The sequence below is a fragment of the Hypanus sabinus genome, chromosome 15 (assembly GCF_030144855.1).
Source record: "Hypanus sabinus isolate sHypSab1 chromosome 15, sHypSab1.hap1, whole genome shotgun sequence".
In the NCBI taxonomy this organism is placed as follows: Eukaryota; Metazoa; Chordata; class Chondrichthyes; order Myliobatiformes; family Dasyatidae; genus Hypanus; species Hypanus sabinus.
Genome location: NC_082720.1, coordinates 68,501,291 through 68,519,169, shown reverse-complemented (window position 1 = coordinate 68,519,169; position 17,879 = coordinate 68,501,291). Strand labels below are relative to the sequence as shown.

The window sequence follows — 17,879 nt, the reverse complement described above, 5'->3', positions numbered from 1 at the left end:
CTATAATAGAAGGTTAAAAAAAGCAGTTGGATACAATAGGAATATTTAAAACAAACTGAGTCAACCCAAAAAATTTCCAAAATTGAAACCATATTCGTAAAGTATGTTTAACTATCGGATTGTCAATTCGTTTCGGCAACTTAGAAAGAGCAAAGGGAAGAGAAGACCCTAAAATAGAACCCAACGAAAATCCTTGTACAGATTTAATTTCCAGGTTCACCCAATGAGGGATAAAAGATAAATCCCAATCCTTTAACCAACATATCAAATATCGGATATTAACTGCACAATAATAAAATCTAAAATTAGGCAATGCCAATCCACCTTCCCCCAAAATTTTAAAGCATCATTCTGAAGCTTAAGAAAAAGCTGTTGAGTTATTTCATGCCCATTGTGAAGAAAGTATTTTCCTTTCAATTCCTATGCATTCCACATACCTGCACTTTCGACTGCAATGCTGCTATATGGTGGAGGAGCAGCCTCGGCACCAGATTCTGACACGTCCAAAGGCTCTTCCTCATTCTGCAACTACATGGACAAAATAGCAGATATAAATTAAAATTCACCTTTAACAACATAACTCTAAAATACAGAATTTTAAAACAAACCAGGAAATACTTATGTGGCAAAATCAATTTGAATACATACTTTCAATGCAATACATTTTCTTAGAACCACCTCCTTTCCTCCCCCCTTTAGTAATGTGGATGCCAATTTACTTGAATCAAATTGCAAGATTAACATTATCCCTTCCCTTTCTTGATGTTACATGTAGTACTAAATAGAAATTGTGATTGATACAGGCACAATATGTCCTCTATCAATCATGTTGTCAGGTAGATGAAGATCTTAGTTAAGTTCATCCTCTCATTCTCACAATTGAGCTGAAATAGCAATCAAAACTATGGTTAATTTTAATTTGTTCAATCAAATATGTCAGATCAACTGCACTCCATCTCCATGCCAACTGAAAACAACCCATGATCCACTGAGTTTGCACGCAGGTAGCACTTTTTGACAAATTTGTATGCAAGCCGTTTTGGACAGAAATTATTTCTGCAAATATTGCTTATGCCATTTTTGACTTCCTAGCAACAGGATTTTGATATTACTCATTAAGCAATGGGAGGAGGAACATATAACAGGTAGTTTAACATTTCCATACCAATAGATGTGGATGGCATGCAAGTGTGGCAGTTAATACATCGCTCTGCAGGACCAGCCTGTGTTAACCAATCAGGGTTCAATTCCAGCTGCTGCCTGTGAAGAGTTTGTATATTCTTCACATGACCACCTGGATTTCCTCCAAGTGCTCTGGTTTCCACCCACGTTCCAAAGATGTACAATTAGAGAGTGAGTTTGGGGGATTCCTACAAAATCCTAAGACCGCAAGGTATAGGAGCAGACTTCGGCCATTTAGCCCATTAAGTCTGCTTCGCCATTTCATTATGGCTGATCCATTTCCCCTCTCAGTCCCAATTTCCTGCATTCTCCACATATCCCTTCATGGCCTGACCAATCAAGAATCCATCAACCTCTGCCTTAAATATACCCAATGACCTTGGCCTCCACAGCCACCTGTTGCAACGAATTCCACAGATTCACCATTCTCTGGCTATGTCGGTGCTGGAAGCGTGACAACACTTACAATCCTCACTGGTTTGATTTGATGCAAACGACACACAAGTTTCAATGTACATGCAACAAATGAGCTAATTTTATTTGTTTTTTTTAAATAGACTATTACCTTCTCAGGACTGTTCAGCCAGGGATATCAACACAGGGCAGATTTTGGCTTGTCAGCAACATCACTGAATTTCAATCAGTTTGTGGTATTTCACCAAAGCTCACATCAAAAAATGTTGTCTTAAAAAAAGTCTAAAGGAGACTAATGGACAACAGCTTCAGCAAGGTAAAGAAAGATGTGCAGGGGAAAAAAATCATAATTTTTTTGACTACTAACAAATTTAGGAGTCCTTTTAGCAGTATTTCGGTTTTGAAACATTTATTTGGTGGTTCTCTAGGAATGCACAATTATAATACTTGTTGCCCATCTCTAGTTGCCATGAGACGATAACAACATGTGGCCTTCTTGAGACTGCACAGTCCTTCTGGAGATGATTCTTTCCTCTCAACATCACATGAACAAAGATTTTCTCTGGAAACATTCAGGAACAGTAACAGGGAGGGAACATCAAGGTGATTTTACTCACACAAGGTGGCTGCCGGTTTTATTGAGGCAGACTTGAGACCTTATTGAACTGCAAATGTGCAGCCTGCAGAATATATGCTATTGCAAATACGGTGTAATACTGGACAATTTGTGATTATTAAGCCCAGTGGCAACAAAATTACCCCACACCAATTCTTTCAATTGAAATTTTATGCATTTTGTCCCAAAATACTGTTCAGGCCTTTTATTTACAAGTAAACTTAATTGGAATTGTGCCATTGGTGGTTGTTGTATTATCAAATTGTTCCTTTGACTGACTCATGTTAAATTATTTTTATCAAACGGTGTATTAACAATGATGCTCAACAAAATGTACAACAGCTGGCTGAAAGAATGGTGCTTAATTCCTCTCCAGACATTTAAGCAAATTTCATTTTTTGTCATATAAGCTGATTCTGAACAAAACCAAGAAATGCATCCTTGTCCCACGCTTTGTTTTGAAATTTACAGAGTATATGTGAAAGAAAGTCACAGGACAATTAAAACTACTGGTTTCACACGTAGTTACTCTGGCACACAAGGAAGCCAACCAGTTAAGTTCACACAGACTCCCAACAAAACAACCCCATCAGTAGCATTCTTCCTTTCCATTTCTCTTTATGCTGTCAATTATTCTCCCACTCATCAATCAGCTCCCCTCTGAATTTTGTGTTAATTACCTATTCTAACAGGCAACTTAGTATCCAATTCAAATAGCAGTACAGCTTTAGGATGTAGAGGAAACCAGGGCACCACAGCACCTCAACATGATCATGAAAACATGCATACAGTGGCAACATCTATAATAGGGATCAAACCAAGGTCTCTAAAACAGTGAGAGAACAATGCTAACTGCTGTTCCACTGTGCAACCCAGCACAAATGCAGTCAAGATACTCATTAGAACTGACGCCTGCTGTCAGATTACTCATTAGGACCGTACTGTGCTTTTGTAATACAAATGCAATTTTCATTTGCCATGCAAGGAAAAACCCAATCCAAAAAAATTATGCAACTGCACATGTTGAAAAATGTGGGAATAACTATTAATAAAGTTCTTCAGATTTCTTCTTAAGAGAAATGCTTGTAGGCGTTCTGAGAGGCATTAGTGCCTCACAATTTGAAGTTCAAATCACCAGGATTATTAAAAAAATTATCCTGTTCCATATAGCAAAACATCTATAATAACAAATCAAAGAAATGAAAATGTCTTGGCTAGGGGAGGGGGAGTGCAGGTAGAAGAGGGGAAACTTTTCTAGGAAATTGAATGCTACTTTTCTGTGAACCACACACACACACAAAGTTGGAGATCTCAGCAGGTCAGCCAGCATCTATGGAGAAAATAAACAGTTGCTGTTTCAGGCTGAAATCCTTCAAAAGGACGCAGTTGTCTTTGTGGATAATTTCAATTTCAATAGATGCTGCCTGACCTGCTGAGTTCCTCCAGTGTTTTGTGTGTGTTGCTTTGGATTTTCAACATCTGCTGAATTTCTTGCTTTTGAGTAATTACACAGTCTACAAATCAATGTGAAAAAAGAAAAAAAATCTTAAATTTCCAGTACAGAATGCAATGCAAACGCCTACCAGCTTAAGACATATTCATCTTTGACCAAAACAAAAATACCACATTTAGTAACTGACTTGTTCTGAAACACTAAATATAAAATAATAGGGTCTTTGAGAAGGCATGCAATGGCAAAGACTGGTGGGGTGCACTTCATCATCCTTTAATGTAGAGAAGACGTCAATACTGCAATATGCAAAGGTTATACTGATGAGAGCTATGAAAACAATGACAAAGAAACAGTAGGCTGTGTTAACCTAACGCCAGCTATGGCCAGTGCAAAACCAACGCAAAAATAAAGCTATGGGAATGACATGCTCTTGTGTGCAACCAAAGCTCTGGAGCAACCTAGCAAGTGAACAACATCAATGAGAGATAATGTTCAGGCCTTTACCTTTCACCTGATGTTGCACTCATTCAGTGCCCTTGATTGCTACAGTGTACTGGTGTCCTCAAACCATATTTTATTCATCCCTATTCCTTAAAAATTATAATCAACTGGGGCACAATGCTCCGCAGTATTGATGACATCTGCTAGAGGTGATTCCTCAGGAAGGCAGTATCAATTATAAAGGATCTTCATTGTCTGGGACATGCCCTCTTCTGATTACTACCATCAGGGAGGAGGCACAGGAGCCTGAAAAACCACACTCAGCAATTCAGAAACAGCATCTCCTCCTCTGCCATCAGATTTCTGAATAGTCTATGAATATTACCTTGTTAGACTTTTTTTTAAATTTTGGCACTATTTATTGTTACTTATCATACTTTTATGTCTTTGCACTGCTCCAAAACAATGAATACAAGATGGATCATGTTACTAAGTATAGAAGCTCATCTATAATTGCGACCAATTATACTCTACCTTTGCATTTAGTGAAGAATTGTAATCTCAAATCTAAACTAACAAGTTAGAAAAAATCCTTCAGTTCACCTGCCAAACTGGCTAAGTGTTAAAGGTCTTTGGGTCAGTAGTTTGGAAATCCCTGTTGGACTTGTCCACTAGAGTATTACCCAACAAACAATCTACATTTATAAGGCAATTTAAGAAAAAAAACACCCCAAGATGGGATACAAAAATACAGCAAAAAGTTGGGGGACTAAATCACTTGAGGTCAAGAAGGAGAGTGGTCAAGACAAAGTTTTAAATATCATCTTAAAGGCTGTAAAGTGAAAAGTTAAAAGCATTTAGTGGAGGATTTCCAATGATACGAATCTAAGATTCTGGGCAGAGGAGAGTGGATGAAATTCTTCTCTCAAATGTTAAATTATTGCCTTCTTAGGCAATGGTATGTGTATCATTTCTGAAATTCTAATAATATGAGAATTGCTTCTGTTTGCATTTATTACAATTAAGAATAAGATTACTGAATAAGCAATGAAATTTCTCTACTCACACAGCAAAATCTATATTCTCTGCAACAGGGACAAGCAGTAAGCAGAAAATGCTGGTTTCCCCAGGGGTACCTTTTCTAATTGTGAACTAATCTTACAGTCCATTATCTATCAAAATAAGTTGAGTTGCCAACCACTAATGGAGTGGATGTTTCAGGAAATAGATCAGTGCAATAACAGAAGCACTTAAACATTTTTAAGTACTATGATAGGAGTAGAAGTAGGCATACAAAAATCTCTGAATGTCCAGTATCTCACCTTTTTATTGCTCTATTTTTGCACTACTTATTTTATATACACACAAATTACAATACATAATAAAAAAAGTTAAAGTACTGTTGCCACAAAACAAATTTCATAACATATACTAGTGATATTAAACCTGATTGTGATATTTCCAAGCAGATTTCTATCATCTTCCAGCTTGTAATCTTTCTCCTCCCCCCACCTTCTTATTCTGGTCTTGGCCCAAAATGCCAAATGCTTATTTTTGACCTCAAGTTCCTCCAGCATTTTGTGTGCGTTACTCTGGATTTTCATCATCTGCAGAATCTCATACATTTAAGATTTCTATTATACTACCTTGAAATTTGTAGAATTTCAAGCATCATGAAATTGCTTCCCTATCCCAATCATTCTTTTCATGCATTTACATGCTCATTTCTTTTCATGCATTTACAGATGTTGACAATAAAGAACTTCTCCTTTGCACTGGGTGGTATTCATGTCATTTACATTTAACAGCAAGTTTCCAACAAAAAAAAAGCACAACTGGTCACAAGCTTGCACCAAAGCTGCAGAATCAGCAACAGAAATGAATCATGTGACTCTTTCCCACCCCCCCATCTCAGAAATAAGTGCATGCTGTACTTACAGCAAAGGTCAGATGTTTACTTTGCTAACATCTCTGAAATTCTTCTCAGATGATTAAAACGTTGAACTCTTTCAACTTTAAAGATTTTAAATCTAAGCTCTTTAAAGGGCAACTCATTTTCCAGTTTTAGCACTTTCTGCAGCTGTGACAATTTGTCCAGGAGTAATTGTTGGTCTAGAGCCAAAATAAACTAAATCCTTTTCTACTCAACCTCTAATTTTAAGTTTCAGAAGTCACAACAGCTTTTACCAATGACAGGATTCACAGTTAACTCAATTTTACCAAATCTCTTCTTTTGTTAATATATACATCCTAACAACTTACAAGTTTCTTAAAAATAAATTGTGCAACACAAGTGAAGCCATACTAGTAAAGGAAGTTCTTGATGTTTGGAAAGTTCTTCATTGCTAAGGAACTATCTTTTTCTAAAAAAGTATCTTTATCAAAATGAAACAACCCAAAGCATTTCATCTTGAAAGATGGAGTAGCAATATCACACAAGTGTCATCAGCCTAACGACCATATACAATTGTGCTGACAGTATTCATTTTATTGTTCTGTGCTACCTAGCAGCAGTGAGTGTTTGCTATAAATTTGCTGTTACAGATTTCCTTAAGATAACTCATGGGTTGGGTTCATTTCTTACAGGGGAAAGTGCAGCTATTACACTAACGTTGGTCCTTGTCACTCAAAAAAGTAATCTAATGAGATGTTAATTATTATAACACAGGTAAATGAACAACCTTTTATTGGACGTCTCTGATCAGCATTTGCCTTTTCACCAAAAACTATATTATTGTTTCTTTCGTTCAAAGCAGTTTGTTAAAAAAAATCAAATTTACACTTAGTCACATCTCTTAACATCACATTCTATTTAGATAGTAATAGACAATCAATGGTAGTGATAAGCAGGTTTTCAGTCAGAAATGCACCTCGTGTGCCAACCACCCGATATGCACTATCTTAATGTAGGTCACCCTCAAATGTAAAATCTATTTTTTTTTAAAACAATTTCAAACCGCTTTCCTGATTCTCAGCGACATTCTTCTCAGTGCCCTCCGATGTTGACACCACGTTCAGTCCCGCTGAATTTAACGAAACCTTGATTCGGCCCTGTCAACTGAAAATAGGGCTCACGTCTCGGAAAGATAAGACCTCATCTATAAAGGGGCCTTCAAGAATACCATGAGCTATTCTACAAACAAATCGTACGACTGTAACTTCCAACGATGAATGTTGCCTGTAACAGAAAAGGGCTCAGTCCATTTCTTTGTTTCTGATACATAATCTAACAAATGTAGTCAGTTTGATTCCTATCATTTTACATTAGTAATTGACAACTGGCTATTAAACCCGATGCCACGACTGGTGTTAGTCTTTTCCAGTCCCAGCTTAATTATTCAGCTCCAATCTATTTTAGAAGAGGATGAGGCCCGGGCCCAGCGAACGACGTAAGAGCCTCGGGGTTGCTGGGCAACCTCGCTGGTGCCTTCCCTCCACGCTCGGGGCCACAGACCCAACCCTCCTCGGGCACCGTTCACTGGGCCGGATGACCACTCACCGCCTGATATCGGCTGCCGTTGTCCGCCATGGTGCGGAGAGCAAGCGAGCGATCCTGCTGCTGGCACCGGGAGGTGGAGGGCTGAAGGCTTCCGCTCGGTTATCCTACCGTTGATCTCACCCTCCGATCGATAAATGGAGCCCGTCGCAGCCGCAGCGGATGTGAGCGCCGGACGCCGGAGATACGCGACGCAGCGCCAACTAGCTTGGCGACAGCGCCACTGCAAGCGACGAGCACAACCGAGAGACGGGCGCCCCGAGCGCTGCAGGAACTCAAAAGCCAATTTATTATTCAAGTACAAAAACAACTGCCAAGGAAAGCACTACCTCTAGATTCATTTTCCTGCAGACATTTACCGACAAATAAAGAAATACAATATAATTTATGAAAGCCTATGCACAAACATTGACATCAATGAGGAAAATGAGACAAAGTGTGCAAATGAAAAAAAAAATAGTCCTGAGAAGATGGCCATAGGTTGTGGAATCAGTTCAGAATTGAGGTTATCCAGGCCGGTTCAGGAGCCTGATGGTGATAGAGTAGTAATTGTTCCTGTATTTCCTGCTTCAGAAGGCAAGGCAGCATCTATGGAGATAAATGAACAGTCAGCCCAAAATGTCAAGGGTTTATACTGCTCCTTAGATGATGTCCGATGTGCCAAGTTTCTCCAGGGTCTGTCTGTCCTCACCCCCCCCCCCCCACCGTCCTTCTTGTCTGTAAGTCCGTTTGTGTCTCACAAATAAAAGCAGTCTGCTGGAGGAACTCAAGAGTCAGGCCATTCATTTCCCTGCCCGACCTTCTGCATTTCTCCAGGGTTTCGTGTAGAGGGAAATGGACAGTTGATGTTTTGAGTCAAGACTCTACACACAGTCTGAAAGATGGCAGATAACCAGTATCCGACGAGGAGGGGAAGGGTGGAGGAAGAGTTGCCAAGTGACAGAATATTTATAGGTGGGGAAGGAAATGGTGATAGAGGCTATAAGGTGAAAGGCAGAGGCAGCAAAGGGCTGTAGATGGAGTCTGACAGGTAAGGAAAGTGGAACATGGAACCAAGTATGGCAGATTGGGGGAAGGCGGATGGGAACAGCAGGGCGAGGAATGTGTGGGTGATGGGCAGATGGAGTGAGTTGAGGGAGAAACAGGATGATGGGGAGGGGCAAGTTAGGTGTAGGAGGATCAGGGTTAGGGAGAAATTGAAGATGGAGGTGGGACACTTTAGAAATGGACCTGAAATTAGAACTGGATTCTCATTTATTTGGCTTGAAATCAAAATGTGACGTTTCCACCAAAGAGAGGTGGTAGGCTTCCACGTGACCTTGTAATGTGGGATAACTATCACATACTCTAGAGGGAGGTCTTGGATCAATGCCAAGGAGGCCCAAGGCAACTGGAGACCAGGCATTGCTATATACTCAGTAGGCACACAGATATGCTCTGAACACTCACTCTTGATGAATACAGACACATGATCTTGCACATGGTCATTTCCTCTGCTTCCCTACCGCACTCAATCCACCTCCAATTCCTTTGTCTGCCTCAACCTCTCTATTGGTCCCTATTCACCTCAGCTCCATTGCTCACCTCTCTCCCAGTTAGCCCATTCAACTGTCCATGTGCTTTCTCTACACCTCTTAAATCCTCGGCACCCATTTTATCCCTGTTGCTGCTCATTCTCCAGTTCATCTCTCCCTTTTGTGTGTAGTTCTAGTCACCACTCTGCAGGAGGAATCGGGAGGCTGTGCAGAGGATGCTGAAGAGTTTCAGGGAATGGAGCATATTAACAATGAGGAGATACTAGAAAAGCTTGGATGGTTTTCTGTGGAGCATTGAGGCAAAGGGATGAGCTGATAAAAATGAGAGGCACAAATAGTAGTAGGTAATTAGAGAATATTTCTTCAGATTAGAAATATAAAATAATAGATGACACATGTTTAAGGTGATGGGGGGGGGGGGGAGTTTAGAGATTTATGAAGCAAGAGGAAGTACAGAGAAGGTTCACCAGATTGATTCCTGAGATGGCAGGACTTTCATATGAAGAAAGACTGGATCGACTAGGCTTATACTCACTGGAATTTAGAAGATTGGGGGGGGGGGGGATCTTATTGAAACGTATAAAATTCTTAAGGGATTGGACAGGCTAGATGCAGGAAGATTGTTTCTGATGTTGGGGAAGTCCAGAACGAGGGGTCACAGTTTAAGGATAAAGGGGAAGCCTTTTAAGACCGAGATGAGGAAAAACTTCTTCACACAGAGAGTGGTGAATCTGTGGAATTCTCTGCCACAGGAAACAGTTGAGGCCGGTTCATTGGCTATATTTAAGAGGAAGTTAGATATGGCCCTTGTGGCTAAAGGGATCGGGGGTATGGAGAGAAAACAGGTACAGGGTTCTGAGTTGGATGATCAGCCATGATCATACTGAATGGCGGTACAGGCTCGAAGGGCCAAATGGCCTACTCCTGCACCTATTTTCTATGTTTCTAAGATTTTATAAAAAAAACACAATGTGCAGTAAGCAACTACACTAGGTCAGGGTAGGTAATAGAAGCAGATATGATCGCAATATTTAAAAGACATTTAGACAGAAACATGATCAATGTAAGTTTATTACCAAAGTATGAGTATAAAGTACATGTATAAATCCATATACAGTAGTCCTAAAATTAATTTTCTTGCAGGCATACTCAATAAATCCAATAACCATAATAGAATCAAAGATCGCACCAATGTGCAAATACAAAGAAAAAAAGATAATAATTAATTAATAAATAAATAACGAGACTATGAAATGAAGAGTCCTTGAAAGTAAGTCCATAGTTTGTGGGAACATTTCAGTGATGAAGCAAGAGAAGTTATCCCCTTTGGTTCAAGAGACTCATGGTTGAAAGGTAATTATTTCCTGAACCTGGTGACATGAGTCCTGAAGCTCCTGTACCTTATTCCTGATAGCAGCAGCGATAAGAGAGCATGCCTTGGGTGGTGCGGTCCTTGATAATGAATGCTGCTTTCCTGCATCTGCACTCTGTGTAGATGTACTCAATGGTGAGGAGGGCTTTACCAGTGATGGATTGGGACGGATCCACTACTTTTTGTATGATTTTCTGTTCAAGGGCTTAGGTTTTCCATATCAGGCTGTGATGCAGCCAGTCAATATACTCTCGAACACACATCTATAAAGGTTTGTCAGTTTTAGACGTCATGCTGAATCTTTGCAAACTCCTAAGGAAGTAGAGGCGCTGCTGTGCTTTCTTCATAATTGCACTCACGTGCTGGGCCCCGGACAGTTTTCTGAAATAACACAGAGGAATTTAAAGTTGCCAACCCTCTCAACCTCTGACCCTTGCTGATGAGGACTGGCTCATGGACTTCTGGTTTCCTTCTCCACAAGTTAATAATCAGCTCCTTGGTCTTGTTGATATTGAGTAAGAAGTTGTTGTGACAGGGAACATAGATGGACTACATGTGGGTAGATAGGGTTAGTTTGATTCATATTAAGTTTGTAACGGACTTGGTACACTGAAGGATTTGGTCTTGCTCTGTATTGTTCTGTTCTTATACGAGGCTGTGCCCATTAGTTCTTGTCTGTTTAGCTAAGGAAATCATTCCTCCTGAATCTACAGTGAAGCACTTTAACAATTTGGTAATTTTCAAATGAGGTCACTTGTAATTTTTCTAAACTCTAGAGAAGAAACCTTGTCTCTCTAATTTCTGCTCACATGACAGACCTACCTTCTGAAGAATGAGTTTGCAGAATTTTTACTACACTTCCTTTACAACAAGTATACATCTTAAGCAAGGCTGTCAGTATTATATACAATACTGCTGTTTATATTTCATCATGGCCCCACATGTTTGCAGTATGACAATGACAAATGTTTACTATAGTGGCTCTATATAAATAACTCAGGCTTGTTGAAACATTCAAATTTCAGGTACACCAAAGATTTTTGAACATTGGATCACAAGATGTGGTTGCTAATGGCAAGATCACCAATTATTATCTATCTCAAATTAACTGTAAGCAGTTCAGAATCAGAATCAGGTTTATTTTCACTGACACACACTCAGTGGCCACTTTTTTTTTTAAAAAAAGGTATCTCCTGCACCTAATAAAGTGGATACTGCGTTATATTCATGGTCTTCTGCTGTAGTCCATCCACTTCAAGGTTCAACACATTTTGCATTTAGAGGCGCTCTTCTGCACACTATTTCTGTAATGTGTGTTTACTTGAGTTACTGTTGTCAGCTTGAACTAGTCTGGCCATTCTCCTCTGACCTCCCTCATTAAAAAGATGGTTTTATCCACAGAACTGTGAACCACTTAACCATGTCTGCATGCTTTTATGCATTGATTTGCTGCCACTTGATTGGTTGATTAGATATTTGCATTAACAAGCAGGTGTACAGATATACCAAATAAAGTGGCCACTGACTTTTTTCCCCTTTAATTCCATATTTATTAAATTCCTTCATTCTACTTACCTTGGCTGCAGAGGTGTGAGTTGAGCTCATTGGTGGGGTAAAGATCTAGACTTCCATTCATTAGTCCTGTAGCTTACCAATCATGATGTTGTATCCACACCTACCTGGGCAGCATCATTCAGCAGGATGGCGGGACCAAGGATGGCACCTAGTGCAGACTCAAAGCTAGAGACATCTTCAAATTAATGAGCAACATATGGCGATCAACCAAGTACATCATCCACACCAAGATGAAGCTGTACTCTGGTCCACGTGACAGAGAGGGTCCTTGCCAAGTTGTCGTCATTCCACACCACAAGCCTCCGGAAGATCCCCATATTATCTGGACAAGAAAGATCTCCAACCACTCCCTACTCCTTCATGGCCACAAAGATCATGAGGAAATGCTGGAGATGGATTGGGCACATGATAGGTAGTGAGACCAACTCCATCATCAAAACAGCACTTCACTGGACCACTAAAGGGTGGAGGAAATGTGGGAGACGAAAGACAACCTGGCACTGTACTGGAGATCTTGGGCAGAAAATATGGAGGATCTTCTAGAGGCTCGTACTGTAGGGGGCAAAAATGAGGACCCTGAACCACAACAGCTAAGATGACCAAGCGCAGACAGAGATGGAGGACCTTCAATGCTGCCCTAAACATTGGTGGCATAATGGGCAGTAAGTATCCACAGGATTTGGCAGTGCAGATTTCCAAGTACTCTACAGACAGTACAGGCCTGACAGCGCTTCATCCCATTTTCAGTTTGCTGAAGTAACCAATGCCATGAAGGTTACCATGAAAAGTATACCCAAGGGCATTCTGGTTACCTATTATTCCTTACCATTTATATCAGGCATTACATGTAAATAGTGAAAAAAAAACAGATGTCCCCAGCAGCAAGCATTGCAAGCCTATCCATGCCCAGAGAGCCAGTATTTGAGTATGGGTATTCAAGATGGTTTAATGTCATTTCCAGTACACAAGTATAAAGAACAACAAAATAATTGTTCCTCTGGATCCGATGCAGCGCGAAAAAAACCCACACAATAATATAAAGAACCCAATAATGAAGAAAACAATAAATCTAAATACGCAAGATTACATGCATAAACTATTTGTAAGTATATAAAGTGATCCAGGCAGAGATTGTCTGTACATAAGGTGACTGTCAGGAAATAATAAAGCAGTGGTGGTGGGTGAGTACGTGCACCTCTATGGGACAAGTTTCTCATGTATGAACACAACAAAGCTGTGTGGCAGTGTAGCTATTATCATAACAGTATTACAGCGTCAGCAACCCAGGTTCAATTTCATGGCTGGAAAGAGCTTGTATGTTCTCCCTGTGACCACATGTGTTTCCTCTGGGTGCTTCAATGGGTTAGCCGGTTCATTAGTCACAAGGGTATAATCAGGCAACACAAGCTCATTGGGCTAAAAGCCCCTCTCTGAGGTCAATTATGTTTAGTTGAGAGCAGCTTATTCTGGAATAAGTATGTATTTAATATGGGCATTCAGGCACCTGTAATAATGCCGTATCTATAAAATAAAAAAATAAAATCCCATATATTTAACATATCGTTCATTCTTTCAATGACCATGATTGTTCTTGACAAATGGTTTGCCACTGCCTTCTTCTGGGCAGCGTCTTTACAAGACTGGTGACACCAGCCATTATTAATACTTCAGAGATCGTCTGCCTGGAGCCAGTGGTTGCACAAACAGGACTTGTCATATACATCAGCTGCTCATATGACCATCCAATACTTACTTAACATATAGGTTAGTATGACTGAAACACCAAGAAAAGTAGAACAATGGAACGTGTTAGAACTTGTTAGGCCAGTACAAATTCCATTCCTTTTCCTTTCAACTGTGCACTGCTATTTTTAGCATTTTGCATTTATTATTAAAATATGTACAGTGAGGTTGCCTGAATGTTGAGATTATTATGATGATGATTTTAATTACATACAGACCAAAATAGTTCTGCTTTAATCAATTATTTATTCCAGAATAAGCTGCTCCCGAAGAAAAATAATTGACCTTAATGATTTTTGACGATGAGGAACAAAAATAAACTGCGCATCACTTCTGGTCATGATTAAGTAACTACACTTGCAGTATTTATAGTTGCAGAGAATAAATTGAAGATGGCATAAACCTAAGGTACAGTCATTCTCCTCAGTCAATTAGATTTTGTATCAACATTCATTGTACAAACTCAATGATTGATCTTCATTGATTGAAAATCATTTGAATCTAAAGAATAATTCCTATTAAGGAGTAAATGACTTCTGGAAAGTGAAATAGGTGAAAATATCTTCCATATGAAGGCTAAAATCTTAATATCTGTTTATTTCTGTATAAAATAAACACAATACACATACTTCAATGAAAACATATCCTAAGCATTTCTGATTTTCCATGGTTATTATTTAATACCTAGAAGATGTGTTCCATGTTGAAATCAGCTTGGATTTTAAAATTTCCATGACAAAGCTTTTCTGCAGAATATATGAAAGCAAAGCTTACACTGGGAACTTTTCAGCTTGAAAGTTCAAAGTAAATTTATTATTAATGTACATCTATGTCATTGTTTGCTACTCTGAAAGTCATTTTCTTGCAGGCATTCACAGTAGAAGGAATATAATAGAATAAGTGAAAGACTTCTCAAAACGGACTGACAAACCTATGTGCAAAAGACAAACTGTGCAAATACATAAGTCGCATCACCAATCATTAGTTTATTAGCCTATTTTGCGGTTAATCATCTATCCTTGGGCAAATGATGGCCTAAGTGAGAGCAGCTTGCTGCTTCTATGCTTGAGTCATGAAGTTCATGCAGAAAACTAACTGCAAACGGAGGAGAAAGCAGCTCTTAATGTGGTAACAAAAGATTTTAAGTACCCGCTGCAGAGGTACATAATGATGAACTTCATGATCAAACGAAATGAGTTGCTAGGGAAATAGAACAAGATTAATAGGATAAATTCATCTTGAAAAAAAGCAATGTATTTATCCACACACTATTTTTTTCTGAGAGATTTAACACAAACCACGAAGTTTGAATGGCTCAGTTTTTGCCAAGCATAAACATCATGGTCATAATCAAAACCATGATAACAACCAATTTTCTGAAAAAGACTTAATACTTTTGATTCATCAAATGATACTTCTTACTGAGGGATTAATTCAAAGCTTTTTCACCTGATGAGCTTTCTGTTTTAAAATGTCAATGAAGGCATATATTTCAAAGAAAAAATCATCAGTTTTATAACACTAACAATCCTCAAATGAGAACTGATGTTCAAAACTATTACAAATATAAAGCAGAGAAAATTACATTCCTTTTTAATCCATTTCAGATATGCATTCAATAATATTTAACATTTCTCATAGCCAAAACATGCTCAACTCCCTCAGCATTTCCTTCAAGTAGAGGAGGCTCTGAATAACACAATGAGTGCTGGTCTAGGGCAAAGAAGCTTCAAGTTTGGCCCACAGTTCAGTTGACTTGTCTAATATCAAAACCGCTGATAATTCACAACATGGCTCAATTAAGAAAAGAAAGAAAACTTAATCCATTTATTTACAAAACATTCTTCCTCAAACCTGGGTACAATAGTGTAGTAATTATTGTACCCAGGTGCAATAATTACTACACTATTGTAGAGGAGAAAATGGGAGCTGAATTTCAAAATAGGCAAGTCTGCAGTATTGTGCAAAAGTCATGGGCACATACAAGACCACACGATATGGAAGCAGAATTAGGCCATTCAGCCCATCAAGTCTGCTCTGCAATTCCATCATGGCAGATCCCAGACCCCACTCAACCCTATACACCTACCTTCTCGCCATAAACTTTGATGCCCTGACCAATCAGGGAACTATCAACTTTGGCTTTGAATATACCCATGGACTTGGCCTCCACCACAGTCTGAGGCAGTGCATTCCAGATTCCAAAAAATTTCTCCTCATCTCCGTTCTAAACGGTCACCCCTCAAATCTGAAGCTATGCCTTCTAGTTCCGGACAACCCCACCCACATCCTCCCCACATTCACCTTATCTAATTCTTTCAACATTCAGTAGGTTTCAAAGAGATCCCCATGCATTCTTCTAAATTCCAGTAAGTACAGGCCCAAAGCTGACAAACTATCCTCATATGTTAGCACCTTCATTCCCAGAGTCATCGTTGTGAACCCCCTCTGGACTCTCTCCAAGGAGAACATATCCTTTCTGAGCTACGGATATCAAACTATGACAATATCCAAGTGTGGCCTGATTAGTGCATTATCTCCTTCATTTTATATTCTATTCTCCTTGAAATAAATGCCAATGTTGCACTTGCCTTCTTTATCGCAGACCCAAACTGTGAATTGAACTTCTAGGAGTCTTACACAAGGGCTCCCAAGTCTCTTTGTACTTCTGATGTTTGAATTTTCTCCCCATTTAGATAATATCCTGCACTTCTGTTCCTTTTACTAAAATGCATTATACATTTCTCAATTCCACATTCCATCTGCCATTTTTTGCCCATTCTTCCATTTTGTCTGATTCCTTCTGCAATGGCATTGCTTCCTCAGCACTACCTACCCCTACACCTAACTTTATATCATCTGCAAATTTTGCCACAAAGCCTATAGCTAGGATTTTTGCACAGTACTGTAGGAATTTTATGTATTGCACTGTACAGCTGCCACAATAATATAACAAATTTCATGACATATGTGAGTGGTGTTATGGAAGCTACAAGTTACAGACCACAGATCCTACAGAGGATCAGCAGGGTCTTCACCGTTTCCCACCCCCATTTCTGACATTCACCCGGAGCATTGCAGACAAAGTGCCCAATAACGTTCTCGAGGATCACCATCACCCATCCCACAATCCGTTTGTGGGATGGATGTACAGGAGTGTCAGGACTAGGACTGACAGACTGGGTAACAGCTACTTCACCAGGTTGTGAGATTAATGAATACCCTCCCACTGAGGTCTCATCACTAGATCAGCGTGCTGTTTACTATTTACCTTTGTTGAATGCATTTTGAATTGTATGAGTTTATTATAGCAATATTTTGATTTGTGTGCTGTGTGTGATATATGTTTTGTGGATGCACCATGGTCCGGAGGAATGTTGTTTCATTTGGTTGCATATCTACAGTAGTGGGCTTCACAGCTGAACAGGTGAGAAAACAGCTGAAACGTCTCCACCCAAGCAAGGCTGCAGGCCCAGATGGTGTCAGCCCCAGGGTGCTCAAAGCCTGTGCTCCCCAGCTACTTCATGGAGTACTTCACCATATCTTGAACCTGAGTCTGGGTCTCCAAAGGGTACCTGTGCTGTGGAAGACGTCCTGCCTTGTCCCTGTACCAAAGATGCCACGCCCCAGTGGCTCCAATGACTACAGACCGGTGGCATTGACCACCCACGTCATGAAGACTTTGGAGAGACTTGTTCTAGAGCAGCTCCGGTCTATGGTTAGGCCACACTTAGACACCTCCAGTTCACCTACCAGCCCCGACTAGGAGTTGAGGATGCCATCGTCTACCTGCTGAACTGTGTCTACGCCCACCTGGACAAGCTGGCGAGCACTGTGAGGGTCATTTTTTTAACTTCTCCAGTGCATTCAACACCATCCACCCTGCTCTGCTGGGTGAGAAGCTGACAATGATGCAAGTGGATGCTTCCCTAGTGTCATGGATTATTGATTACCTGACTGGCAGACCACAGTACATGCGCTTGCAACACTGTGTCAGACAGAGTGGTCAGCAGCACTGGGGCGCCACAGGGGACTGTCCTGTCTCCCTTTCT

General features: G+C 39.9%; 1 protein-coding gene across 1 annotated transcript in view; it reads right to left on the bottom strand.

Moving 5' to 3' along the window:
• LOC132405574 (NEDD4 family-interacting protein 1) overlaps positions 1–7,787 on the bottom strand; it is a 50,250-nt gene extending 42,463 nt beyond the window's left edge. The window contains exons 1-2 of the mRNA XM_059990489.1: positions 7,606–7,787; positions 438–528 (exon numbers count right to left, since the gene is read on the bottom strand). Of these exons, the coding sequence (XP_059846472.1) occupies positions 438–528; positions 7,606–7,635 (121 nt within the window). The 5' untranslated portion in view covers positions 7,636–7,787. The remainder of the gene's footprint in view (positions 1–437; positions 529–7,605) is intronic.
• Between the last annotated feature and the right edge of the window lie 10,092 nt (positions 7,788–17,879).